Genomic DNA, 27,467 nt, shown 5'->3' with positions numbered 1-27,467 from the left:
TGTCTCTACAGAATGAAAACCATAATTATTACTTTGTATTATGAATTTAATTTGATTGAAGACTTTTTACTCCTAATCAAAAAGTTTACATAAATTTTGATCTCAGTATTTCTTTAACATGTGTCCTGTGTGACAAATCAAAATTTCAGAAGCAAGCTAAAATATTAGATTAGACACATTGCATTAGAAGATTTCTGCAGATGCTTTGCAGCTCTAATATGTTCTGAAAAATCTTAAATGTTTATTTTATTATAGCCATTGTCTTACTGATCTATACAACTTTGAAACAGTGAGGTTTTAAAATGCAATTTTGCCTGTAATTTACAACAGTTAAAATGTATGAAGTATCTTTTGATTAAAGTTACTTTTATTTATTTGTGTACTTTAAAAAGTTTGCTACCAGATGAATTCATAGTGTTGTCTTGAACTTTAGTGGCAAAAGTTGATATTCATGACAAATAAATAGATAGTGTTAAGTACATGGAGAACTTGTAAAGCCTTCCCCAATACTTAATGTGAGATTAATCTGAGTGCATTTTTTAACTAGGTGTTTTTAAAAAGTGACAGCTTATGCCTGATGGAAGGAGACAGATTCAAAACTCTTCCAACAATTCCATCAGCCCATGTTTTGGCTATGCATGTCCAACAACTTGAAACTGGAGGATTCACAATGACAAATGGAGCTCACAAGTGGACTAAACTTAGGTAATTATTTTAATTATGTGTATATATCACCTACATTTTTTATTACTCTATTGTCTAATGAGATAATGAGAACTAATGCAGCATTTCACAGTTACCAGTTCAAATAATTTCATTTGTTTGGACATGTAATTAGAGGTACATATACAATAGAATAAAATGCTTGATGCCTTTGAATTTCCTTTAAAGTTTGGGTTTTGGTTTATGCTTTTGTTTTTATCATCAGCAAAACGAACTAATCTTTTTTACCATATTCTCTTACAAGAAATATTGCAAAAGTTGTGAGCCAAGTTCATGCCTTCCAAGAGAATCCTTATACATATGCACCAGATTTCAAGCTGCAGTCTTACCTCAGACAAAGAATAACTCGTTTTAAAGATGCAGACATTTCTGCCTTGGCAGCTGACAACTGTGCCAACTTCCATCAGATACCAGCAGAAAAACATTCTCGAAAAATTCAGGACACACTGCGCAGGATGAAAGCAACATTTCAGTAATTATTTATGTTTCATCTGTTCTATTCTGAGTCTAGACTGTAAAACTGGATTAAGTTGGCTTCATCTACTGGACCGATTTCCAAGCAAGTACTTAAGTGAAACAACATAAGATACTGTCTCAAGTTGAAATTATTATATTTCTTAACATGCAATTAGAAAATGCTGACTAATGAGATTTGAATCGCTGGCAACTGGATGGCAGATCAGAAGAATAAAAATAGAGATAAAATTAAAGAGAGTAGAGATGAAAAAGATTATTAATTTTGTTACTCTTCTTTGGCATAAGTAATTAATTAGCCTGAAAACCAATATCTAAAAAATACTGTGGAAATAACTTAAAATTACAGCTTCTGTTGCCAAGTTGGCCTAGGAGATTTCAAAACATAGTTCATTAAATCTTGAATCTATTTTTATATAAACACAGTACACTTATATCCTGTCACATTGTGCATATAATTCAGGAACACAGATCCTTTGCTATTCACTGACTGTTGGTGTGTGTTGCTCTTTTGTTGTATATTATGAAAACTGTAACTGACTGAAATAACTGGCCATCTATTTCTCTACCAAGGAAGGAGAGGAATCCTATCCTTCAACTTTTTGTTTGTTTGTTTGATTTTAAAGTCATCAGACTAACCTGTTTCCAAATGAAAGTAAGACCTGAATGTAAGTATTACCAATTTGTTGCTCTGCTTCTGCACTCCTGGCATTGTGAAGACAGTAAATGTGAAATTGCTTTTTTTATCTGTATTTGGCACAATAGTCACTTTGCCAATTTATGTCTGTCTGTATGTGTGCACATTTGAGTATGGCTTTTGCTCCTGAGGCTATTTTTGTAGATCACAGTGCTCCAGCAGCATCCAGGAGAAGATAACCATGTGAAATTTGGATCTGCAACTTGTAAACCTGTGGTGCTAACCTATTTATGGAGCTTATACTTACAAGACCTTCTAAATGGCCATGAAATGTGTTGCTATTGCTAGAAAATTTGTTGAGCTACCCAGGTTTATGGAAGGCCAGAGTGTTAAGGCTGCAAATTATTGACAAATACAAGTATTTCTACCAGAGGGAGCAATGGTAGTGTTGAATGAGAAGTAGGGAAGGGCAAGAGACAGTTAAGCATTGTTCTGAAAGTGATTTGCTTAAAACTGTGTTTAAAAAAGATGAAAAAATGTTTTGAGAGAAGTGAAGGGCAGATGTGAACTAAGTATCTCCTCAAATGTTAGTGATGGAGAAGGATAATGATGTAAGAAATGGGAGTGTGTACATGTCTGGTATTTTGCAGTTGTACTGTTGTGTTTGACAGAAGTGCATGTGCACATGCTAAACTGTAGCTTTCTCAATGTATAAGGGGAAGGCTTCTCCTTTTCTCTTGTCAGTAACAGCAATATTACATCTCAAGCCTCTCTCATCTTCCTCAGTAAAAACAAGGTGTGTCCATACTTTCCTTTAAATACTCAGTTACTTTTTCCTACTAATACAATAATACTAACTTTTGGCTCTTACTGCTTTAAACACTGGAGAACTCAGTCCTCAACAGGGTCTTCTTGCTTTTGTTCTACTTTTAATATGATTTATTTTGTTGTTTACCATAGGTAGTTTTAACATGTCATTAATTATGGTACTCTGACTTTGACTTACCCTTAAGGAAGTAAATCATGTTGCTGTTTCTCTAAAAATTGCCAAATGTGAAAACATTTAATCTTTACCTCCTACCTTTATATAATATAATGATTTAAGAATGTTAATGATAACGTTATTTTCAGACATACATTTCACGTATTTTATCTGTATGCATTTATCTTAAATAATTGTTTTTAATAGTTGTTACTTGGGGTTTTCTCAGTTAAACATTACCATTCACTTGAACTCACACCTTGCCTTTGAAAGACAGTAAAATTTTAAATAGCATAAGCTTTACTAATGTAAAGTACTCCACAAAACTTGCTAATCACATGATCTTAATAAATTCATTTTATACAGTTACCAGTCAGACTTTTGAGATTGCTTTTGTGAATTTTTTTATCATTTATATGGCCTTTATTTATATTTTTCACTCATGAAATATAGCTAATATTAGCTCATGTATTTCTTAGCTCTGTATTATTGCATCTAGAAAATATTGTTTATTCTATGACAGAAGCTGGTGTTGTACAAGATTTTAAAAATCAACTCATGTCTCCTGTAAATGCTTCGGTGTATGAAACCTTATATTGGTATTAGTACATAGTATTGAGTTATGGTACTACTTTGGGGTGTTTCCATCAAGCAGACATTTCAGATTTTGTGGTTAGGTACCCACAACAACAGCAGCAACAAATGTTAGTAGCTATTGAAAAAAAAAATCACTCCTTTGCAAGGAAACTGGTTTGGTTTTGTCCATGAACACTGAGGTATCTGCATCTTATATGACACAGATTTCAGACAGAAGTTACATCTAGCATATAACTGTACTGCTTAGTTATGACTAACAAGCAGTAAGGGTTGAGCTAAAGTTTTCTCTCTTTGTGGGGAATGTCCTTTAAGAAAAGAAAATGGGACAAAACAGATCAAAGAAACATGTTCATTTTTATCCAGTTGGCAAAATATTATCGGCATCAGTAATCATATTGCATAAGTGAGGGACTTTGCACTCTGGCCCTGTGCTTCCGTTCCAACACCAAACTACAATTTTTTGGGGGAAAAAAAATGGAGTTTGTTCTTTACGCCAGAATTGCCACCAGCTCTTCTTCATTTTTTCTACATTTCCCTCATCTTGCTTTTATGTTTATTTTTCAAACAGTGACCCATGGATTTCTGAAATGAAGTCTGCTCCTCGAGAGCCTTACCAGTTGCTTTGTATATTGGTGCTCTTTCTGTGTCCCTTTGCAGATGTTTGCCCCCAGGATCCCTGGGGTTTTCACTCTTCTTGTGAGAGAGCTGGGAAGTGTGTCCTAATTACACCAACTCCATTAGAAATAGGATTTCCAGTTCCAGCACCTCCAGAAGCCTGCCAGGAAACAGGGATGAATTCAACTGGATCCTGTGAATCCTATTCTGTAGAATCCTAAACAAAGAAGCTGGGACATAATTAATGAATCAACACTGATTCATGATTCTGACAAATTCCTTTCCTTAGAAAATTTTCAGCCACTTCTAGACTTTGCTTTTTGTATTGGATTGGTTTCATAAGCATTGCTGAGACTCATCACATCTGTGAGTACTCAAGGTGATTTGCAAAGGATTAAAACTTGAGGAAAGTTTGTAAATTAAAAAATATATAAACTACTGTTAGAAAGGAGTGGAAGCCATCAGTTTTTTCAGTGCTAAATATAAGATTGATTGTTCTAATCCTTGATATTATGACAGTGGTAAGAGTGCAGATAAATTATTTTTTCTCCCTCATCCTTGCTTAAATACAACCCAAAGCATTGCCTTATTTAAATTCCAAGCATTCTGTTTGAAGCTAGCTTTTCCTTTTTTTTTTTTTCCAGAAAGTCTTTTTTTCTCAAAATATGCTTTGTAAATAATTAGTTTTAAATGTATGCTGAGTTTTGAAGGACCCTCAAAGCATTGGAAACGCAGATTTGAACAATATTTGAAAACTAAAGTCCTATAAATCAAGCTTAGTTTAGTCATCATCTTTGGGATTTGACTGAGTAGGAGATATCTTCACCTATAAATGTTTTTGCCTTCATTAAGTTACTATAAATGTAAGAAATTTTCAGATAGCCATTTTAACACTGCCCTCACTACAGTTTGGATTATAAAGGTTTTTGGGAGGTTTTCCCCCCCCAAGAGATCTTGTAATTATTAATTACCAATAAATTACTAATTTGTGGTGGAATATTCCATTGGCAATTTTAATGTGGTTTCGTAGTCTGATAACCCTCTAAAATACATGTGAGAATGAACAATTTCACATTTCAAATTTCTATTTAAAAATTCCTGCAGCAAACAAGTTTGAAGAAACTTTTAATGTGGCTGTTTTTAATCTATCAATGAATAACAACAACTCTGCAAATAGATGCTTATTTGCTGTCATATGTGATAAAATTCATAAACATTAACAGTAGTAAATTATTCACCTAAGTAGCAAAATTCCAGGATAATCAGCTGCACAGTCATAGACTAGGATTACTGGGTTTTTTGTGGAAAAGGGAAGATAAAGTCACTTCTTCTGAGGAAGAAGTGTCTTGATTTCCCTTCAAGATATCTCCTAGTTCTCAGTTTCTTGATGCAAGGAAGGGAAAGGGCAAAGAGCTTGAAAATAAAAGGCTGAAAAAGAGCAGATGACTCCTGAGATGAGAGTACAGATCCATAGACATGAGCAAAGTAACTTTTTTCCATGAAGATAAACTGCAGGTCGAAGGTCAGACAATTCTGTTAATGACAATTGTTGGGGAATACAAAATCCCCCAAATTAGTTTATTTAAATAAAAGATAAATGACTGAAATCTTGAGAAAGATGTTGAGAACTCAATAGAGTGCCAAGCAAAGTTTTGATGTTTGATCAACTAAGCTGATGAAATATTGAATATCCTAGGCTGCATCTGAAATTTGTGAGGATGATGTATTTTGAAATGTCACAAATAGTCCCTCATTTTTTGTTTCTTCAGCCCAAGGAGTGTATTGAAGTACACTATGCTCACATCCCTACCCACACCACCTTCTTATTCCTCTGATGACAGTCAGGATGTGATTTGCTCTGAGCCCGGCATGAGTACACTTTATAGCTTTGTGTATATAAGCTGGTGCTAGAACCATAGGGAATAATCTTACTATTGATGATTTTATAGTGTTTAATAGAGAAACTGTTGAAAATCTGAATGTGGAAAGCAATCAAGATGAAAGTTACCATGAGACAACAAAGTTCATGATTCAAAGGAAAGAAAGAGATGAAAGAAGCAGAATAATAACACAGGACTTCAAAAAAGCAAACTTCAACAAACTCAAGGAATTGGTACATGAGGTCCTGGGGAAGGAATTGAAAGGCAAAGAAAAATTCAAGAGAGCTGAGAGTTTCTAAGAAGAGCTCTTTCTAAGAGAGTTTCTAAGGCTCTATTTTAAGTACAACAACAGTCTATCCACATGCAAAGGAAAGAAAACTCAGAGACCACTGTGGCTGCATTAGGGGCTCATCAATTACCTGAAAAAAATCAAAAAAGAATACTGGAAAAAAAAAAGTAGAAATAAGACGGCTGCATTATCAAGAGCAAATATAAAAGAACAGCACAGCAGCTTAGGAACAAAACTGGACAGACAAAAAGTTTTTGTCAGCAAGGGAAAGGCAAAACAATAAAAATAGTTTTTAAAATATTTTTCTATTATACAGCAAGAGCTCTCTGCTTACCAGAAGAGGTGAGTAAGTGCAGATGGTGCAAAAGCCTGGAGTGCTTGCTGTTCCACTGTCTCTGCTCTAAACAATGTATGTCATGATCAAAGTTAACCAGGAATGCAGGTCAGAGGCTATCAAGCTAATTAGATGTATCATAACATTAACTTCTGATTGCATCTGTACTATAATAATAATACTGGGGGAAATTGAAATTATCTTGGAATTACTGTATTTTTGATTGAGGAAGAATGAGTGGGTTCTCAGAGAACCAGAAAATAATACTACTTTTAAAAAGTGGGCAAGAGCACAGTAATGAGTGGCAAGGTGAGGCAAAGAGAATGACAGAGAATCAGCCAAACTTTGACGCTAGAAGAGTTACTGAAAAAGCTGACTAAAAATCTGTAAGTGTAGACACTAATTTAAAAGGCTGACGTGCTTTTGTCCTGTAAGTAATTTTTAAATAACCTAATGGTCAAGGTAACTGTCCCAAGAGATGAAAACAGCATGTTGTACATTGAAGTCAAATGCCCTTGACAGCAGATCCTCCTGGCCTGATTATATATTTGGTTGCTCAGATTCAGATGATGGGCCTCTAAGGTGAATACACAACTGGTTAATAAATCATTTCAAAGGGTAATTACCATGCTTGTTACATTGTGAAAGTGAATGGTGTGGAGTTAGGACTACCCAGATGTTACGAGTGAAAAGCAGGTGCAGATCCCTCAGGGACAAGGCACAAAGTAAGTGAAAGCTTTGGCTTTATCAAAAGTGTAATATTCCTACAGTGGGAATCCTGGACCACCAATCAAATGAGGACCCAGTGCAGTGGAGCCTTGCTCAGGAGTGAAGCTTCAGGGAAAGTGCTGTGGGGGTGAGTAATGAAAGCTGTGCTAATTAACATTTCGTAAGTATGCAGTGTCCTGTTTTGCTCATTAGCTGCCCCATGTAATGTAGGTGCTGCTGTCTGAATTCCAAGATCTGCAGATGGCCTTCACCTTGGCACCCATGCAGATGGGGGGAAGCAAACTATTCTGGCTTACAGCACTGAGGTAAAACATACTCAGTTCTCAACACACTCGGGTGGGAAGAAGGGAACTATCACAGTTACAGTAACAACAAGATAAGACCTGCCGGGGACTCTGCGTACTCCGATGAGGGAGGCAAACTATCCAGGGTTACCATAAGGCAGTGTTCTCCCAGCCTACTCTGTATGGAATGTGTGGGAATGTCTGTGAATTTTACTGTTGAAATCCAAGGTGGGATAGAACGCACACCTACACAACATACAAGCACAGAATGCACAATAGTCATGATAACAGTTCAAATTTCAGCTTCAAGCCTTATGCTTTTGAAGGATAAATATTAAATGAAAAATAACTACAGAGCTTTAGTAAAAATCTCTGGGGATCGTAACAGATCACAAGCTGAATATGAATCCATGTGTACAGTTTGCAAAAAGAAAAAGGTGCAGGGAGAAGATCTGAGGTGTACTACACAAGAGATACACATGACAGAAGGTAATTATTTTGCTCTGTTTGGCAATAGAGAAGTATCAGCAGGAATACTTTACCATTTAGGCACTGCAGCTAGGATACATACAGCCAAAACAAAGGAGAGTAGAGGACCACAATAAGTATATGTTTAGAAACATAAACTGAGAAAGACTGAAAGAATTGGATTTTCATAGAAAAGATTGGATTGAGCAGACCTGTGAATGTGAAATGTTGCTGTAAAAAGTTGTAGTAGCTGCAGAGCAAGGGGTTTTTTCATGTTCTGTGAAGCTTAGGCACTTGATTTTTAAACAAGGCTGATTTTTTTTTCAGTTTTTACATTGGAAAGTTTCATGTGAAGCACTGGAAGAGATTACTCATCTGTAACACAACTGCAGGATCCACTTTCCTGTGAATTTTTAAGAAAAAATGAGATAAAACTCTATCATAAGTGCACAGGCCCCCATGTTCCTTTGAAGAGAGAGGGACTCAGTAGGGACCTTCAGTAAACTAAATTGGACACTGATTCAAACACTTACCTGCAATCAAGGAATGATATTGGTTTGGTTATTAATTTAATTATATTCCAGTCGCTTCAATTCTCGGGGTTATTTGCATTATTCCACTGATACATACCAAAAATGTAGGTAATGCAGGGGGATGAGTTGCTAGAACTGATGTCAAAGATATTGTAGAGGGATGCTGAATTTCCTTTCTATGCATATGCTAATGCAATGGAAAAGTGACCTGATGCTAAAAGCAGCAGCAGAGGGATTAGAGCCCAAGCCTGCCATGCACGTCCCTGTGCTGGGTGAGTCGTCTTAGCTGCCAGGAACTGAGTCACCATCCCGGGAGTACATGTGGCACTCAGCGACATGGTTTAGTGGTGGATTTGGGTTAAGGGCTGGACTCGGTGGTCTTACAGGTTTTCTCCAACCTGAATGATTCCCTGATTCTCTCGCTGCTTCAGCTGAACTCCTACTACTTCTCTTCCCTTGTGTGGCAGCTTTCTGGATGTGAAGTCTCAATATAACCAGGAGATGGCACAAGAGGCCCTCCGCAGCGTTTTAGATGTTGGTGCCGTACCGGGAGCAAAGAGAGCGTGAAAAACGATCGGCCATCCAGATGTGTGCCCAAAACCTGCCCATTAGAAACAGGCAAACACAAAATGGCAGGAGTTTAATATTCCGTTTGTAAAACGAAGATGTATTTGCATTCAGCGTTCAGCTGCTCCCTTTAGTCTTTTAGAGAACACTCACACACATCGTCATGGTCTTAAATCCTATTTACCTTCTATCCGTGTGTAATACACTCATTTCTGTAAAACCTGGCAAAAGAATTACACTGCACTATTTGAAGGAAACGTAGACGTCATATTGCAGGTTACAGGGGCAGTGTTAAGCATCTTAACGTAACTACATTCCTGTCCTCACCCACGACGACCAGCTTTTCCCTTAACAGTAAACTAAGGGAATGTCAAGACATGTCTGTACTCCCTGTTTGGTACAAGTGAAGGCAGACGTGTAGTGTTATTTATGCTCTGTTGCTACAGTTATATATCCTGCCAACGTTATTCTCTTCTTCAGGCAATAGTAACATTTGCAGGATACTTGATGGAAGTGACTGGAATAAAGAAAATAGGAAGAAGCAGTGTATAGTGAGGAATACAGATGGATGGGAGAAATAACTAGAAATGTGAAATGAAGAAAAGCTTTGAAGTCAGAAAAAAAAAAGAAGATAAAGATTGTTTCCATTTAATTTGAACAGACTGTTTTTGGAGGAATACAAAGACCTGATTTATTTTAGGTGTAAGTTAGGGGAAGGAAGAGTCAGTAAAACATTTTCACTGCTGAGATCAATGCATTTCAAAGAAGCATTGTATGGCATAGACCAGGATGGGCACAGAGCATGATAGATGTCCCAGGGCTGCCAGCTGTGACAGCTCATTCTCCTGCTGACTGACTCATCATGTTCAAATGCTAACTCTAAAGTCAAGGGGGAAAATTATTCATTCTTTAATAGCTGAAAGTGAAAAGTTACTTTCAAGAATAATAAATGCTTTGGTCAGTATAATTTCTTTCATTTCTTTCTAAATTTCTTTAGAAAGTATTTGTGGGAAATACGAATATAACAGAAAATTTCTGATTTAATGCATTCTTACTTTTATATGTTGCTAAATGTAACTTTAGAAGTAATCATCATGAAAAAATATCTTTCAGCAAAGACTAACAAAGAAAAAAGCCTTGATGTAAAATGCAAAGGTGGCCTCTCTGTCAGGTTTTGGGAAAATTGCAAGGTATCTAAGTGTGTCTAATTGTTTTTAAAGTCTAATTTCTGGTCTAAGCAGAATTAAACCAACTACAGACTTCGGAGCAGTTTCATTTGAGCAGCATCCGTAGAGATCTCCCTCTGGCAGTATGATAGCAATGAGTGCTGAAGTAGGATTTACATTCCTGAAACTTGGATGGTTTGCCAACTATAATAGTTTGTCTAATAATAAATAAATAAACAAGAGACTCTGTACCTTGCTTCTGTAACAACAGCAGTACGTGTTTTACATGTCCTGCTTCATACTGAATTTGACTTCTTTTTAATAAGCTTAAATTTGGGTAAGAAGCCATTCAAACAAGTAAATGTGTTTCTTTCTTAATATTTGCAGCATGTCTCTGAAGAATATATATATTTTTAAAACATTTCACTGATTCTGTTTAGCTGCTGGTGGCAGCCTTGTGTTAAGGAGCCATGGGAGCTCTTGGCATTTTGAGTACTGTGTTGATTTAGATCAATTCCAAACATGATGAGATATTTAATTTTCATCTGTGCATTGTCACTATGTTTATACCAGGCCCTCCTGGTATTTCTGCACATATGGTCTTTAAATGCCTCATGGAAAAGTAGCTCTTATTCTGTCAAAGATGAAAGATAATAATTGATAATTAAGAGATTGGTTGGAGGCCATTTATAATGTTTTAAGTCCTAAGTAGTGATTACTCAGAAACAGAATGTTTGGATAAACACACCAGGGCAAAGACCATGTAAACTGCATAGCAGATGCCAGCAGCCCTGGCTTCCCTGGACAGACCTTCATGGGAAATCTGCATGGCCACAGGTGAACACATATCCCCTGTGTGGCATAAACTGCCTGGTTTTTACTCTTTGAGTTGCATCACCACCTGCCTACTCCTAAAAACCACAGATTCCCTCTGTTCTAGTGTCACAGGACCCTCCAGTGCTATGGGAAAGGGTCACCTGCTGGTACAAAATGACAGTCCCATCCTTTGGTCTTGTGTACCCACTGCAGCAAGGCCAAGTGGTGGCAGATCTCTCTGGTACCTGTGGGGAGCCCAAGGTAGTTGGCAACCCTCAGCTGCTGTCTCTTCAGTTCCTCCATAGCTCCAATAGGGAGGGGATATCTCAGCACAATCCTGCACCTCTGCAGGGCTCTGAGCTGGCTTACTAGGGCAGAGCTGAGCTTTGGGCTGGAAGATGTGGAGCCACAATTAATTCTCAAAGGCTGAGATATTATCCCAAAATATTTCTAGTATCAACTGGCTAGCAGGCAGCCAAGTAGGACTAGGTAGTTCTGCTGAACCTCCTCAACTTGAGACCAGTTTTGTGTGTGTAGATTTCTGCAAAGCTGAAGGGGAAGGTGCTGCCTCCCCAGAGAAGGCAGCTGTGTATTCTGCAAACACCTGCATACAGTATTGCCATTATCTATGGTAAATGGATCTCCAGACTCCTGCTAGTGGTAATCACGTTGGTATGTCTGAGCTCTTTGTCTCTGTCCCCCTGTAGCAGCAGAGTAAAAGCTGCTGTCTGTCCCTGCTCTACTCTGACAAATTTCACTAGCATGAGCAGGTTTTCATCCTGTTGGTAATATCACTTGATTTTAAACGTGGTATTTCTGAATCACAGTTTAGCAGATTTTCAAACAAGCATTTAATGAATAATAGATAGAAACAGAAAGAAGGCAGCTTAAGAATTTAGATAAAATTAAACTAGCAGCTGTTAAGTATTGTAGCATTACATTCAGAAGTCATCTGCTACCTATCCAGGAGACTTATAAATTTTATGTGTAATGGAAATGAGATTTGGTTTAACCTTGTCAGACCATGATCAATTTGTGTCTCTGGGAGCTCAGCATTTGACGCCATCTTTCTGCAGTGCCATTTGCTTCAATACAATGCAATTAATAAACCAGCAGTGTATAGAGATGTAACTTGCAGCTCAGATGGTAAAAAGTCAGTAAAGGCAGATGTATCAGTGGATGATAAAACTCGAGATTTTCTGTTTTTAGAGCTCCATCATAGGTCGTGTGTTCTTTTTGTCCTATCCAACAGCTTGCCAAGTGTCTTTATTTGTTGACGTAAAGCTGGAAAAAGTAATGTCATAGACATAGACTCTTTTATATTTAAAAAAAAAAATTGTATAGAGATATATAAGTGTGTATGTTATATATAAGGATATAAGTAGGATATAAGTATATTACTTATGCATAATATTCTGTAAGGACTAAGATTGGAAATAATTCTGGGCACATGGGACAAATTTATCTCATGGGGATGGGATTTTGCCCCATCTATGGTGCAGAATGCTGTTATAGTGATCAGAAATTTCTAAGAAGGAAGCTTGCAGAAAAGTTACACTTTCTTTTTCTGACATTCATGAGAATTACTTCTTGAGAATGGCATTTTGCCTGACTGAGGCTTGGCAGGATTCTGCAAGCAGGCAGTGGCACTGATATTCCCAGTTCTGACTGGAGAGGTTGCTGCCAGGCCACATGTTAAATGCAGCTGACTCAAGGGACTTGTCCTTTAGTAATTCAGTGAATAGAGCAGATTCCTGCCTCCTCTCCATCTCCTGCCTGCTTGGTCTGCTCTGTGAAATATGTTGCCAACCGGACTGTCTAATGCCCAGAAGTTCCAGTATTTTTAAATATATCCTTAGGTTTGTGGTGGGGGAAGTTTTCACATTTACCTAAAGAAAAGAATAGTTAAAAACCTGAAATATTCGACATAGGGTGGGGGAAGGGTGGGGGTGTGTGTTATAAAACAGAGGAAATTTAAAAGCAATCTTGCACAGTTTGGTCTAGTAAACTTTCTGAACTTTCCATTGTTAATCAGAAAATTGGGAAGGATAAATGGGTGAGAATTCAAGTAATTAGATACCAAACAATTTCATGTGGTAAAAAGGCCCCACATATATATGTAGGGGGGTGTGTGGGTGTGTGTCCCACAGGCTTTGTCCATGCTAGAGCTGTTTGTGGACTTCTTCAGATAGATGACATGTATGGGAGGCATTAATGCTTGAATGTTTATTTACACATTTTTACACCTTCTTCCTCCAGGAAGCTTGTTTAGTGGGCTCAGGCTGCAATGTCAATCCCTACCTACACAGGCCAGAAACAAAGGGCTCCAGGAGGGCTCTGGTCATGTATAGTTGTGGTTCTAAATTGGTTATTAGACACCTTTAAATAATGGTGACAATCGTGTTTGTACTCTTGTTTGGTTAGAGACAAACTCTTGAACAGTGTCATCACTGGTAAAGCAGAGTAGGACTCAGACTATGCCATGAGAATGGACAATCAAGGAGAGACAGAGCCTAAGAAGGGTTCGCAAGTCAAACTTGAATATGGTTCAATTAAACAATTTTCTGGTGAACAAAAAACTGTAGGATTTCCTGATGAATGGGTATAGCAACTGTATTTGGCATGGACAAGAGGTTGAAATGTTTGGTTCAGGAAAAGATTGACAAAGAGAATTATAATAAAACCTTCTACTGGATTAATATAAAGAAAAAATATGTATCTTTATAAGATTAAAATTGAATACGTTGGAAGATTTAGACATTAAGTAGGAGGGTTTCAGTCTTCAAACTCTGCCTCACTGACAGTATAAGCAATAGGTAGAACCATGGTTACAGTAACTGTTATCACAGAGAAAGCGAATGCTGAGAAATGTAGCCAGAGTGGCAGAGTAACAGGTTGGCCAAGTCACAGGGTAGACGGCAGAGCACTGACTTTGTGTGCAGGTGGTGGGTGCGCATAAAGCAGCAGGAACAAGGACAGATAAATAAGACATGCAGTCATGATTTCTGGAGGCAGACTGATACCAAGCAGGGGTGTGATAGGAGTTATCAATTCAGTGGAAGTCCCACTTTGTTCTCGCACAGGAGGGGAGGGTGAAAAGCGGAGGGAATTCATGGTTACCCTGCAGTGAAGAACTGCCCACAAAGCACCAAGAGCCTTTTGTCAGTATGCTACAGAGGCTTTACTACAGCAGCCAAGTGTTCCTGTTGCACACAAAACCCAAAGATGAACAGGAACGTTTCTGAAAGACACACATAAGGTAGTAAGAGGAAAGAGAGGGATAGTAAGATAGCAGAGAAATCTGGATGACCTGCGTAGCTGCAAGAGATCTGGGAGGGAAGATATGACATGAATTCTGTAACCTCAGCAGAACTCTCAGCAGAATGTTAAGTCTAAGGCAATAATAGAAACCTCTAGAAGCTTATTGAGTCGTGGAATCCAATGACCTTGGCATTTACCTTTTTGTGTTTCACAGCCGCCTTCTCCAAACGCCTCAGCCTGTGCCTGGTGCTTATAACCTGATGCTGCAGTCCCGGAGAACCCAGTGAGTGAGTTTCTCTGCTTGCCTGCCTGAGGCTGTCTCGGGACCTCAGTGCTCAGCCCAGAGAGGAGCAGCTTGAGAAAAAAAAGCTTTGAACAGTGGACCTGGTGCTTGAAAACGAGTGGAAAAGCGAACTCCAGGGGAAGGGAGATCGGAAGCAGCAGCCTCCCCTCTCCCTCCAGCGGCCGGGCATGTTACGCTCCCCCGGGGGTACATTCCCCAGCGCCGTTTGAGGCTGCTCAACTCCATAAATGCCATTTGCATGGGGATAGGATGTAACAAGAGCTGTAAATCACTGACGGCGGAGCGAACTCCTCAGGGGCAGACACGGCGGAGCCAAGCCTCCGCGAGCTAGGGCAATGTGTGAACGATATCTTTTGTTGGGGGGGGAGGACTGATAGCAATTAGATGATACTTATCTGACCCTTTGATGTGTACTTACACAAACAACGTTTTCCTCCGGGAGTTGCGGTATAAAGGAGAGGCCCGTGCTCCCCGACACCCTCCTTCCCGGCATCTCTGAAGCAAGGCAGGATGACTAAGGCCCCTTTCTCCGTGGAGTGGTTGTCCCAGAGCAGCCAAGCTCTCAAGAGCCCCACGGAGGGCTCTCCACACCGAGCATCGTCCGCAGGCTACCGGCTCGGCTCCGGCCCCAGCCTCGGCCAGAGCGAGCGGGGCCAGGAGCAGCCCGCGGGCCCGCGGGACGGGAGAGGCGGCAGGAGCAGGGAGCGCGTGGCGGCCACTCCCGCCGCAGGTACCCGCGGCCCCGGGACATCCTGGGGCTCCCGGGAGGGGGGGGCGGGGGGCCTGGGACACCCCCGGGCCAGGGAAGGCACCACTGCGCGGGGGCTGCTCGGGGGCGGAGGAGGCGGGCGGTTCCCCACGCGGTGCCCGGGCCTGGCTGACCCTTTCCTCCTTGTCCCTGTCCCCAGGAGCAGGCGGCAGGCCGTCGGGAGCGGGGCAGCCCGTGCCGGAGGAGGGTCTCGAGTGCCCGGGCCCCGAGGAGCCCTGCGGGCGCGGCGGGCGGCGGCTGCGCACGGCGTTCAGCGCGGAGCAGATCAGCACCCTGGAGAGCTCCTTCCAGCGGCAGCAGTACCTGGGCGCCGCCGAGCGCCGGCAGCTGGCGGGCCGGATGCGCCTCTCCGAGGTGCAGGTGAGCTCCGGGGCTCCGCTCCGGCTGCCGCGCGGGCTCGGGGAATGGCCAATCTCCAAATAACGAGATAAACAAACCTGGCTGGTGTTGTAACCTCGTCTTTTCTCCTTCCCCTGTACCCTTCTCCCAGATCAAGACCTGGTTTCAGAACCGCCGGATGAAGCTCAAGCGGCAGCTGCAGGAGTTGAGGACGGAGCCGTTCTGCAGCCCCGCTCTCCCTTACGCACCTCAGAGCGCTGTGGTGCCCTTGCCGCTCACATACGTGGCCCGGCCACCACCTCTGCCCCGGCAAGGGGCTGCCTCCGAGGGCTTCCCTTTGGCGGCCCTGCCGGCACCCGCTCTGGACCTCAGCAGCGCCTGCAGAGCACAGCCAGTTGGCTTTTGGGCAGCACCGTGCTTTGTGGGGTACAGGGACCCCAGAGCTTTCTTGCTGGGTGTCTGACCCTCTGATATGGACTCTGCCAAGAGGATTTGCACTACTGATAGATATCTGGGCTGCCCTTGTCTGTAACTGCCTGGTGGAGTTACGATGCAGCACCGAGCTAAACATGTTGTACAAAGACATGTTGGACAATCTGAATCATGGACTTCAGGCCCTTGCATTTATAGGCAACTGTAAAATATAAACGGGGTGGGACAAACAATAATATAAATTGAATCTTTTAATAAACCTATTTTTTCCGGCTTTCATGTGAATTCCTTTCTCAAGGATTGTAGACGTATTCATCCTGTCCCAAAAGAAAGCTCCTCTTCATTAAAAGAGGCATAGACTCCTTATCTTGATTTGTTCTTCCCCCGTGCTATTTACTCTGAGGCTGAGTACAGAAAAGCATGAATTTCCCTCTGTCTTCTAAAGCAGATATCCAACCCCTTCAGCCACTTACTAGATGAGATTTTCCGTCATGGAACTGTGCTTTTAGCCAAATATGTGGATACACCTGTTACTTGATACTGGGCTTCGTATAGTAACTGAACAGATCCTTTTAAGATTTAAAAAATTTCTTTCTGAATAAGTATGATATTATGTCTTCACGTTTTTATGTGCTGCCTCAGTAGATTAGTAAGGACCTCTTACCTAAAAAGATCATGGAAAGGATCTTGAAATTTCCTACCTACAAAACAGTATCTAGTCATTTCACGTGCAGTTATCAGGGTATGAAGGTGATGATCAAAAGAATTTTGACATTCCAAAGCTGGTTTTCCGTAAGTGGCAGTAAAATTCCTTACCGCTGTGCTATGCACTTAAAAATTTAATAAAGATTTAGTAAACTGATGATCAAAATGACCTGATTTCAGGCCAGAAAAAGGGCTCTGAGAAATTATCTTTGACTGATGTAAGTTGACATAAATCTTTCCAAGTCAATTGCCAGCTAACATGAAAAGAGCAATAAAAATTTCCACCCCTTTAGAGGTGATCTGAGGGGTTATTAGAAGGTTTCCGGCGCACTGGTAATTTGGGCTCCTGTAATGAATGCTCTGAGGGTTCTCTGTCAGTATCCTTGAATATCTTTTGTATACAGGGGCCAATTGCCGCTTGAGTACCCTTGTCTGGTAAAAAGCAACATTATGTGCTGCAGTGGGCTGTGCAGTCACCTCTGGAAGTCTCCTTGATTATTTTGTAATCTATGCTGTATTTTTGTAGCCTTTTGAGATACTAGTATTTGATTGCAATTGCACAAATTAGGTGTCTCTAATGCAAGAATTTCAGCTAAATTTAAAAGGGCTCAGGTGCTATCAATCTTGCTGAGATCTCAGGAACATGATGTAGTTATGGATTAAGGAAATTTGTTGATATGTAAGTAAAATTCCCATTGGATGGAGGTGTATTACTCAAAGCCAGGTATCAGTAAACGGTAATATTGATTTGAAGAAATCTCTCTGACTCTTTCAAACGTCATTAGGGAACTGGGGTGTCTCCAGAAAGCACTGCAATGGTGAATATTTTCCTCTGCTCTAAAGCAGTGATGCTTAAAATAACAAAACAGTCAAGGCCAATAAATACACCATTTACCAGGGGCGGGGGGAGGTATTAAGCATTAGACTCGCTATGGCTATTCCGCTTGCAAGGGAGTTATGGTTGAAGGTTTAGGTGTTCCCTTTATAACCTTGTAGGGCCGCAGAGGAGAATCCCACCACTCCTCCAAATGCTCTGCTCAGCCCGTACAAAAGGAACAATGGTAATAACCCTTCCTGCTCTCAGAAGCCAGAGCGGCGGTGTGGGGAGCTGGAGGTGAAGGGACGGAGCAGCCTCTGAGGGCACCGGCACTACCCGCAGCGTTCCGGGAGCGCCCCGCCCCCGGACCAAATGGGGGAGGGTGAAAGGGAAGTGGGCACGGGCAGCACCGCAGCTGGGCCCGGGGAAAGTGAGGGACAGATGAAAAGGCCCAGGAGGAGAGAGGGAGAACAAAGTGCTCCCACCTGCGGAGGGGAACTGTTTCCTGGGAGGGGAACTGCGGGGACGGGGCTTGTGCGGGGGAGGAAGATGTCGTCTTCGCCCCACCCCAACGGTAAAAAGGGAGAGGCAGGAGCACACCTTATCGGGTCCCCGCTGAGAAGTGATCTGGTGCGGCTCTGGCTGAGTCCTCATCCCCTGGGTCTGCCCCCCCGGGCTCGTAACGCGGGGCCGCAGCCGCCGGGCCGGGCCGGGCTGGGCTGTCCCGTCCGACGGGCGAGCGGCGCGGAGCCGGCCCAGGCTCCCCTGCCCGCGCTCGGGCTCGGTTCCACGGCGTCCGGCGGGGCAGCAGTTTCCCCTTCGTGCTGAAGTTTAGATCGGGACAGAGACAACCGGTGCTGTCAGGGGCAACACGCAGTGCTGCATCCTTGCCGTGATTTAGGCCCGCGGGGTTTGCGGGGACCATGCTGGGACAAGCGGGGCTGCGGAGCCGAGCAGCACCGGCCGCGGGGCGGTCTCGGGGATGGAGGCTCTGCGTGCCGGGCGGGCGTGTGCGGCTCCCCGTGCTCTGGCTGAGGCTGGCCGGTGTCGTGCCAGGGATGAGCGATGGTTAGGGGCAGTAAAGGGACATCCCAGCCCGGGGCGTACGAGCTGCAGAACGGTTGGCTAGGTAGAAGCCGATCTCCGTTTGAAAGGGTGCTAATGGTCACTTAACATAATGACTCCTTGGCCGCAGGTATACTCAGCAAGCACATGAAATGCCTTGCCAGTGTTTTGGCAGGACTAACTTGAAAATATTGTTCTTTTTCCCGGTAATTGCCCAGATAAACGCGAGAGATGATGATCACTTGGCTGAGTCCCTAATGGTATCAGGTTGCCCTGAATATCTACACGAAAATTTCTCTCCTTCCTGCAAAAATCGGCTTTCTCTAGTAGGTAACTACTACATTCCAGTAGTCTAGAAAGCTATATGTGAAATAATTTCATTTTTGCTAGAGCTGTCGAACTCTGGCCCTAAAATGTGAATGCACGTTTTTCCTTTGATCTGGGAAAAAGAAATTCGGACTTCATGCTTTAGTCCTGCTTGTTTGAATTTCTCCTTCACTGCGTTTTAGCCCTGGCAGCAGTAAAGGAGCACTAGTGTCCTTGCAGGCCCCTGCACGGTATCAGCCCCTCGCAGGAGATCGCAAGCCCCCGCGGCGCGGCGGGGAGCATCCCATCCCGTCTTTGTGTCTTCAATCGCACCACAATAACCCCAGTACCGGAATGCTCTCCGGCAGGACAAAGCGGTGCGGGCAAGCCAGCTACAACTGGGGGGGGGGGGAGAGGGCAGAAGGAAGAAGCCGAGCGGGTCGATTAGCTGGGGAGGAGTAGTTTAATGCTCCTGGGGTGAAATTGTCGGAACCCCCCGGGCCGGCGGCTCTCGGACGGTAGAGGTTGTATAATCTGGAAACTGGGCTCCCCAGGGAGGAAAAGGGCATGGGAGGGGAAAATTGCCAGAGTGCTAACTTCAAAGCCTTTCTCCCCTGCAGTGCGTGCGCGGAGGGGGAGAAACCTGATTGAATTAACACCGCGGGGCGGGGGAGCCGCCGGCAACCGCGCTCGGAACCGCCCGTCCCAATTTGGCTAGAGCAGCCATCAGGGGGCTGGGAATAGGATCGGGGTATACCACCCCCCTGCAGCTCCCAGACATGGTGGAGCCACTCCAGGGACCTCTTTACAAACTAAGTGAAGTTATTCGGCGTTGTGTGCTAATCGAGAGAGATCCCGCACTGTTAGGCCATTACATCTAATTGCTACCCATTATCTCTTTCTTTGATACGCAATTAGATGACAATTAACTTGATAAATCCCACCGACGTGGAGGGGGAAGAAAGAGGAGAGACCGCTTGGTCTCGACATGTTCCTTGTGTAGACCTTCCTACTTTTCCTTTATATTTGTCTCTTAAACTCCTAGTGTTACCCTCTAATAGTACCTAGTAGGGAGCTAATCCCGGCGTCTCTTTGGTATTCGGGTAGGTTAAGTGATTTAATTCTTATTTCAGCTCTTAGTTACTCTGCCTGGGCAATTCTGAGCAGCTGCGGAGGTGTCACAAGTCTTCAGGCAATGTGGCGAAGGCGTGCATAGAAATTCAAGTACTAGTTTGTTTCGAGCTAACTTGTATCTAACTTATCTAGCTGCTTTGTCCATTAGTTCTGCAAAGCGCACAAAAATATTGCCCTGATAAATAGTTTTTAATGCAAACTGCGTGCCTGCTCCCACATTCCCACAGTCGCCGAATGGGAATATCTGAGCTTTCAGCGTGCGAGTCGGGAGGGAAGAGGGTGCAGCGCTGGCGGCTGAGTCAGTAGCATTTGTCATTTATTGTGTGTTAGCCCGCATTGTTCCCGTGGGCAAAGGAGTGGCGGGGTGATGGCACTGTTAGTGTTCACGGGTACTTCAAACAGAAAAGCATCTATTCCCAAACAATCGATCTCGTTGATGCCTAATTGGCTATCTAATAGCACCTATCAGGACATCAAAGGAGACGCTGAATAACCAAGTTAGCATTTCCAAAGGAGAGCAGCGGAGGGTACAAACAGCCATCAGCTGTCCCACCGGCCAGGAGCCCAGCCCGGGCCCTGCGGCTGCCTGTGGGCCTGGAATTCCTGGGGCCCCGTCTGAAATAGAGCAAACTGTCTTGTCTTGCCTGCACTTTTAGCATTGTTAAAACCCCGTTCCTTACAGTGAGTTTACTTACCTCTGAAGGGCTGCCACACTTCTCCAGGCTCTCCCCTCCTGCCCACTTGTGCAGCTAAACATGTTTTTTTGTGGGGTTCGAATGTTGGGGTCTTTTTGGTTTGGGTTTGTTGGGGTTTTTTTTCTTTCTCAGAATGGAGTGGGTAGCGTTGTAGTTGTTCTGACTGAATCCCCTATCATCTCCATTTCTCCAGTCAGGAAGATATTGGAAAATCTGTGCTTTTTGCAAAGCTAAATGGTACCTGCCTATGATGCAGCCACTATCCCAGATCTGGTGGCCTAATACAGCAGCTCTAAATCTATGATAAATGCTATCATAGTTTGGTCTGTATACTGGTTTGGGGGTTTTGTTTGGGCTTTTTCCCCATGGCCTACTTACAGACATGGCTAGCAGATAGAAAGTTTGTAATACGAAGATTTGCCCAACTGTGCTAGCAATTATTGCCCTTGAGAAGGGCTATTTTTCTGTTGGCAAAAATATGCCCACTTTTTCTTATGTTTCCATACAAAATCAATGTGATGGTCTGATGAAGGCCTTGGCATGCCAACAGCATTCCTGGGCAGTACAAGGACTTCAGCATCTGGCAAAGGATGAGCATCCAGTGTCTTGTGCCTGAGTGATGGGCTGGACCTTCCTTAGGCAACACCTTCAAGCTGCAGAGCTGCTGCAGTCCTGCCTGTTCTCACGGGTTTATATTCCATATGTGCACAAAGCCCCAGATGAAATATTCCCAGGCATACCAGTGAGAGAAATCTACCATTTGTCCTTAGAAGCCTTGTAGAGCTCACATGAGAAGAGCACTCTGTCCTGACAGCCGTATCTGTAATTATCACATCCTGGCATGAACCACTGCACTGAAATTCAGGGTAACATGCCGAGTTACAAGAGTGCCTGAGTTTTCAGTACATTTCTTGAAGCAGCAAACATGTTTCTTAGGGTTGTAAGGCTTACATACAAATGCAGAACAATAAGTATTTTGAAATGTGATTTGGAGAAATGGGTCCACTATGTTCTTAATATAACACATGTAAGAAAAATCCATCAATTTTTCAATATAATACAATATTCTGAAGTTCTGAGTCTACATAATTCTATAGGAAAATACATAATTTCCACTGAAAACTTAGATTTATTTTTCATCATATTTATGTATCATATCAATTGAATGCTGTAAAAATTTCAAGTGATACAAAAGAATTGAATGGAAGTAAATTTGTGTCTCGTATGAGCCCCATATTACTGCAAGGTGAGGGGAAGATTTAACTGCAGATGCAGGGCCTCTATCCACCCAGGGTCGTTAAAGATTTCAAGTTTCTCAAGCTGCCACCTCTTCCTAATGGGAGCTACAATAGCCACATAACACCTTCCACACTTTTCCCATCTTTTCCAGGGTTTTGTGGTCCACAGATGCAGCTACTTTCATCTGGAGTGGGGGGATCCTAGTGTTGGGTTTAAATATCTTGCTAAATCGGCAATTCAGATTGGAGTCTAATAAAAAGAAAATCAGTTTTCATTGACTTTCGCAAACAGTGGGACAGGTCAGCTGCTTTCCTGCATTCCCAAATGAGAGGAGGAAATGGCAGCAGCTCTTCAGGGTTAATAATGGTTTTCTTCTATAAGACACATAATGTATCAATGCAGATGTTGTTCTGTTTAGGCAAAGCACTGAGTGGTCATCTCTTGTCTGGTTTAACTTTGGCAGCTGGGGATGAGGTGTCTCTCCTAGAGGCTAGTCCCTGGGTGTTTCTGTGTGCCCAGGTGAGGGGCCTGCAGGGCATGGGGAATCCAAAGCTGCCTGACTCGGCACAGGTTTCTTCTGCTGGAGAAACGGTGGGGGAGGCTGCCCTGCTGGACACAGGGGCAATGCTGATTTGCTCAGTTTAGGAGCTCCTGAATACCGGTGGTTTTAGTGTATTGTCTATAAACTTCTTTTTGGTGAGGTAGTCAGGCTCTGCAGATAGTACACACTGCTTTACCCAGGATGGTAGAACATGAGTTTCTCTGCTTGGATTTGCCCACATATGGGGTTATTGGGAAATTGCTGTTCTGAAATAAGAGGGGAGATAATGGAGTGATGAGTTTGCTTCAGAGAAAGAGGGACAAAACACAAGTGGAATAATTCAGGAATAGTTATTAAATCCTGAAGTTATCAAAATTAAGGTTCAGGCTCCTAGTTCGTTTAGGGAACAGTCAGTGACCTATCCCTGCTTGACTAAAATGTGTCTAGGGTGTGTTAGTGTTACAGTGGTTTTGGCTGGGTCAGTGGCACTCACAGATATGTGGTTCTGATCCAGGGTGGGAATTCGATCTCCAGCTGTGTTCAACTGCTTGGGCATTTGCACTGGCTTGTGCGTATCAGCCAAAACGACAGTCTTGTGCCAGCAATAGGTGAAACTCCTTTAGTGGCTGTACCCAGCACCCCTCAAAGAGCAGGGAGATCTCTCTGTCGGGGCTGTGCCGAGGCAACAACAGCCTTTCCCATCCCTGCCCTGAAGGGATGGTGTTGCAAGCAAAGCTTCAGAAGGCATCCAGCTTTTGGGCTCTGTGGGCTTGGTAAGGTGTTTGCATTGCTCAGGTGCCTGGGTTTTATCCCTCCCCTGAGGCCAGTGTGGGGATAAGCCGACTTTGTGGGATCGGGATAACCCTCTACCCATTCCCGCGGCCCTGGAGTTACGGGAACACCTGAGACAATGAAAATGAATAGCACGAATATGAGGGGTTTTTTTTCCCAAATGATTTTCATAATAAAGTGGAGAGATGGTTTAGTTGGGGTTTGGTTGAGTTTTGGGGTTTTTTTAAGAGAAAAAAAACCCTCACATCCCCCATGTGTGTGGGAATCTAGATTATTGCTGTGTTTTAGAAAGAAACAGACTCCTGCCCTGTTAGACCCAGGTTTATGGTGTCCACTCCTTCTGGTGCTGCATCCGAGCAGGAACTCTGAGGATTTCGGAATCCTCCCTGCAGTTGAGGTCCCATCGGTGCATTTACCCAGTTAGAGGGATTGGCACTCGCTTCCATTCTCCTTTAGGCGAGGGTTAGGATGGGAGTTATTCAAGCGTCGCTACTGCCGGTGTGGTATTTTTTACCGGCGTCACCAAAAGCCCGGTGAAGTTGAACATAAGGAGAACCTGGAGACGGGCTAAGGTGCCGAGATGTCCCTTTCCCCCAACCAAGCTGTGCTGGGGGATGTCTTGGTATCCTCCCTGCATTACAAGGGCATCGTTCATCTCGGGAAGGGCGTGTGGATTGGGGTAGTATGAAGTTGATGAGGTGCGAGCTCCGCTGCCCACTTAATGCTTTGATCACTAAACGACTGGGGAGATGAGTTGCGTTTTCTGGCTAGACAGACGGCGCCAAGTTCAAGCTGAGAAGGCCTGGGGCCCTGTTCACCCCCAGCCTGGCTCTGGCCCCGGGAGTGAGGGCTTAGCCTCGTGGATAGGGACTTCTTGATATTGGCCCCCCACGGCTTTTCCCAGGAAGGGAAAAGGACGGCGGGGCTGGAAGGCTCTATCACAGCTTCCTTACCCCTCATCCCTGTCCCGGCCTCGTGGGTGCGGGTCTCGGGGCTGGTTTCCGGCACCTGTGCAATGTGCGACTGAACAGGGAGTGGTAAACCCGCGCTGCCACCGGCACCCACGGTGTCTTTAGACGCCTGTTTGCGGGGCTGGGGCTGCCCGTGCCCTGCCCTCCAGGGGAGAGAGGCAGCTTTGCACTTCAAGGGGGTCTCCCCGGCCCCGCAGACACGCTGGAGCCAAGGGCTGTAGACATTTGCCAGACGTGTGAACTTTCCTGCTCGCTGGTAGCTGTTATCTCTGCTCGATTCCCACTTTGATGTGTGTTCGCACTTACAAACGACCCCCCACCCCCGGACGGAGCGCTCATATAAGAGCTGGCCGAGGCCATGGGTCCCCCGTGCCCTCACCGCCATGAACCAGGCCCAGATCCCTTCGGCAGAGACCAAGCCCCACGGGGTCAGGCCCCACATCTGCTGTGCGCCCCCTCCCCGTGCCCCCACCTCGCTGGGCAGTCCCACCCGCCTGGTCACAGCCAAACCCCGACGGGGCAGCTCCCAACAGGGCCAGCCCGCGCACAGCGAGCCCTGCGCGGCGGAGAGGAGCCGAGACGATCCCCGGGACATCACTGACCCCTGCCCGTCTGAGCCAGGTGGGTGAGGAGGGAGCAGGCAGGGAGAAGAGGGGAGCGGGCGAGCGGGCTGGGGTGACACACCTGGCAGGGCCGAGGGGCGGCGGAGGCACTGTTCCAGCCGGGGTAGAGGCCTCACCGCTGCCCCCATCTCCTCCCGTGCAGCCCCCGACGGCGGCTGGCTCAGCGCCGACGAGTCCTCGGGCTACGAGAGCGAGAGCGCGGGCGGGGAGCGCGCCGGGGCCGCGGCGGCGGGCGGGACCCGCGGGCGGCAGCGGCGGGCGCGCACCGCCTTCACCTCGGAGCAGGTCTGCCGCCTGGAGAAGACCTTCCAGCGCCAGAAGTACCTGGGGGCCACGGAGCGGAGGAAGCTGGCGGCTGCCTTGCAGCTCTCGGAGATCCAGGTTAGTCCCGCAGAAGGCGGATCCTTCCCGGCCCCGGCGGGCAGGAGCAGCCAGGGTCTGCGGTTTTGCATCGAGCTTTCCTGCGATGAGGAGACATAGCACTCTTGAGTTAACAGGGGCCGTGGGATCCCTCGGGGATTAACGAGTTAGCACTCCGGGAAGTTTGCGACACTTTCTACGGGAAGTTATTGAGGGTTTTTTATTTCTTAGTGAGGTAAACCGTCCTGGATATACGGCGATCTGCATAGACCATGCAGAGCTCATATCTGGTTTTAAAGACTCTTAAGTGATTAATGGCTAATCCCTGAACGCAGCCACCCTCTCCTGGACATCCCGCAGGTCCTATGCCCTCTGTTAAGTAGGCCAAAAGCATCAGTCCAGCTGTGTCAATTCCATCTGAAGCAGAATGGCAAAAGCAGCTGAGATACGGTTGTTCATAGTTTGCACATTGTCTTTAGGCAAAGTCTCTGATTCATGTCCTGCATCCCCCCCCTTCTTCTTTTTGTTGCTTAGATCAAGACCTGGTTTCAGAACAGGAGGATGAAACTGAAGAGACAGATACAGGACCACCAGCACAGCCTTGTGTCCCCCGTTCCACTCTACAGCTATGCCCCGGGGACCTCACCAGCTCTGTTTCAGGATGGTCTCCACTACTCGTTTGCTGCCCAGCACCAGAGACTCCTGCCTTTTACGCCAGTCCCTGCTGTGCAGTTTGGCTTCTCCTTTCCCAGATATGACGCATCGCAAAGCACCTACCCCTTTATGGCAAATGAACTGCCGTACTACCATCCACACCTTCTTCCTCATCCTTCTTTCCATCCAGTTATTCAGAACAAAATGGACAAGCAATGCCACCGTGTATATGCATTATAATGAAAAACCAAAGGGGAAGAGTGTTTTCTACTGTAATGTATTTCATGCTCAGAATCTCTTGCCTGATTTGGAAGAGTGTCTTTATTATTTTAAGTTAAATGTGAAAATGAATAATTTTATATTTGATAATATTAAAATATTAATAAATCTAGTCTGAAATGTACTAGGTAGATGGTTTTCATTACACATCCCCAGTTTTTCATAAATGTGTATATATATAAATCTGAACAGAGTTATATGTGTCAAGTCTATAAAAGGCTGCACCTGTGCTATGTAAACTGCGATGGTCACTTGTCCTCCTGTAAAGGTAATGGGTTTAGATATTTTCATACACTTTGTTTCACTTTCCTATCCTCCCACAGAGACTGTCTTTCTGTTGTTGAGTGTTTGGTAGCCTGGACAGAGGTAACCGCACCCAATTGCCCTGCATTGTGCTTTAAACTAAGTGCATCTTCCAGGGGGAAGGATAAGCTGTCGGTCAGTTTTGGCTCTGGATATAAATCAAATGGTACAAGTACAATCCCATCTTCCATGTGAAGGCAGCAGACGTAATAATCAAAATTTATTAAGTCAGCATGTCTTTAAACAGAAATTAAATGGATCAGGCCTTCATCGTGGAATTGTAAAGTTTAACAATTTCTAAAACAAACACTAGGCAAAAAAATTTTGGGCGTAATTGTGTCTGGTTTCAAAGCCGTATAATTTGAATGGGATTGTAACCTGAAAATTTGGCCTTTGTCTCACCACTAAACAGCAATTATAATTGCATACTTTGCAATTTTCACTTTTTTAGCAAATTGATCTATTCCCTTTAAACATGTAAAGGGTTCAAATTTTGGTTTAGTAATCCTGAAATTTGTCGGGTTTTTTCAGTTCTTCCTGCGATTGGTGTTCACTCCTCCTGAAAGTGCTTAGTTAACACTACTTATTTCTTAGTCTAGATTTTAATGAAGTTACGTTAATTTGCCTGAAAGGCCTTTTAAATACATTACTTGATTGTTGCATTGTAGTCTAAATTTCCACTCTCCACCCTCTTTAATTCAGGGAATCATGAAGAGTTTCGATTTAACAGCCTAGGGGCTTCTCACTCATGAAAAAATTACTTGGAAGTGGTAAAGGGAACTTT

At 44.0% G+C, this 27,467-nt stretch overlaps 3 protein-coding genes across 6 annotated transcripts in view; all 3 read left to right on the top strand.

The window, feature by feature from the left end:
• Nucleotides 1–3,185, top strand: part of KNDC1 (kinase non-catalytic C-lobe domain containing 1) — a 59,991-nt gene extending 56,806 nt beyond the window's left edge. For both annotated transcript variants that reach the window (XM_042019060.1, XM_042019059.1), the window contains exons 29-30: nt 548–705; nt 968–3,185. In XM_042019060.1, coding sequence (XP_041874994.1) covers nt 548–705; nt 968–1,199 — 390 coding nt within the window. In that variant the 3' untranslated portion in view covers nt 1,200–3,185. The remainder of the gene's footprint in view (nt 1–547; nt 706–967) is intronic.
• Nucleotides 3,186–3,281: 96 nt separating this feature from the next.
• Nucleotides 3,282–16,470, top strand: LOC121660083 (homeobox protein vent1B-like). 3 transcript variants are annotated; one of them, XM_042019065.1, is made up of 6 exons: nt 3,282–7,387; nt 7,471–7,565; nt 8,340–14,638; nt 15,102–15,389; nt 15,568–15,788; nt 15,919–16,470. In XM_042019065.1, the coding sequence occupies exons 4-6, from the start codon at nt 15,170–15,172 to the stop codon at nt 16,228–16,230; spliced, it is 753 nt and encodes a 250-aa protein (XP_041874999.1). In that variant the 5' UTR covers nt 3,282–7,387; nt 7,471–7,565; nt 8,340–14,638; nt 15,102–15,169; the 3' UTR covers nt 16,231–16,470. The 3 variants fall into 3 exon arrangements, with proteins under 3 accessions (XP_041874999.1, XP_041874997.1, XP_041874998.1); XM_042019063.1 differs by having other exon boundaries at nt 8,340–15,389; XM_042019064.1 differs by lacking the exon at nt 3,282–7,387 and having other exon boundaries at nt 7,395–7,565; nt 8,340–15,389.
• A 7,936-nt stretch (nt 16,471–24,406) lies between these two features.
• Nucleotides 24,407–26,492, top strand: LOC121660081 (homeobox protein vent1-like). Its single transcript, XM_042019058.1, has 3 exons — nt 24,407–25,085; nt 25,230–25,468; nt 25,982–26,492. The coding sequence occupies exons 1-3, from the start codon at nt 24,848–24,850 to the stop codon at nt 26,339–26,341; spliced, it is 837 nt and encodes a 278-aa protein (XP_041874992.1). The 5' UTR covers nt 24,407–24,847; the 3' UTR covers nt 26,342–26,492.
• The last annotated feature ends 975 nt before the right edge of the window (nt 26,493–27,467 follow it).

The sequence above is a fragment of the Corvus kubaryi genome, unplaced genomic scaffold (assembly GCF_017639235.1).
Source record: "Corvus kubaryi isolate FWS band 111438036 unplaced genomic scaffold, C.kubaryi_AGA036_p1.0 138, whole genome shotgun sequence".
In the NCBI taxonomy this organism is placed as follows: Eukaryota; Metazoa; Chordata; class Aves; order Passeriformes; family Corvidae; genus Corvus; species Corvus kubaryi.
This window is presented reverse-complemented; position numbering and strand designations above follow the sequence as displayed.

Excerpts from the sequence above, each read along its gene's own strand:
- LOC121660083 (XM_042019065.1), top strand. The coding sequence starts at position 15,170 with ATGACTAAGGCCCCTTTCTCCGTGGAGTGGTTGTCCCAGAGCAGCCAA. Across the intron at positions 15,390-15,567 it reads GGCGGCCACTCCCGCCGCAG|GAGCAGGCGGCAGGCCGTCG; the intron begins GTACCCGCGGCC and ends CCCTGTCCCCAG. Across the intron at positions 15,789-15,918 it reads TGCGCCTCTCCGAGGTGCAG|ATCAAGACCTGGTTTCAGAA; the intron begins GTGAGCTCCGGG and ends CCCTTCTCCCAG.
- LOC121660081 (XM_042019058.1), top strand. The coding sequence starts at position 24,848 with ATGAACCAGGCCCAGATCCCTTCGGCAGAGACCAAGCCCCACGGGGTC. Across the intron at positions 25,086-25,229 it reads CCCCTGCCCGTCTGAGCCAG|CCCCCGACGGCGGCTGGCTC; the intron begins GTGGGTGAGGAG and ends CCTCCCGTGCAG. Across the intron at positions 25,469-25,981 it reads TGCAGCTCTCGGAGATCCAG|ATCAAGACCTGGTTTCAGAA; the intron begins GTTAGTCCCGCA and ends TTTGTTGCTTAG.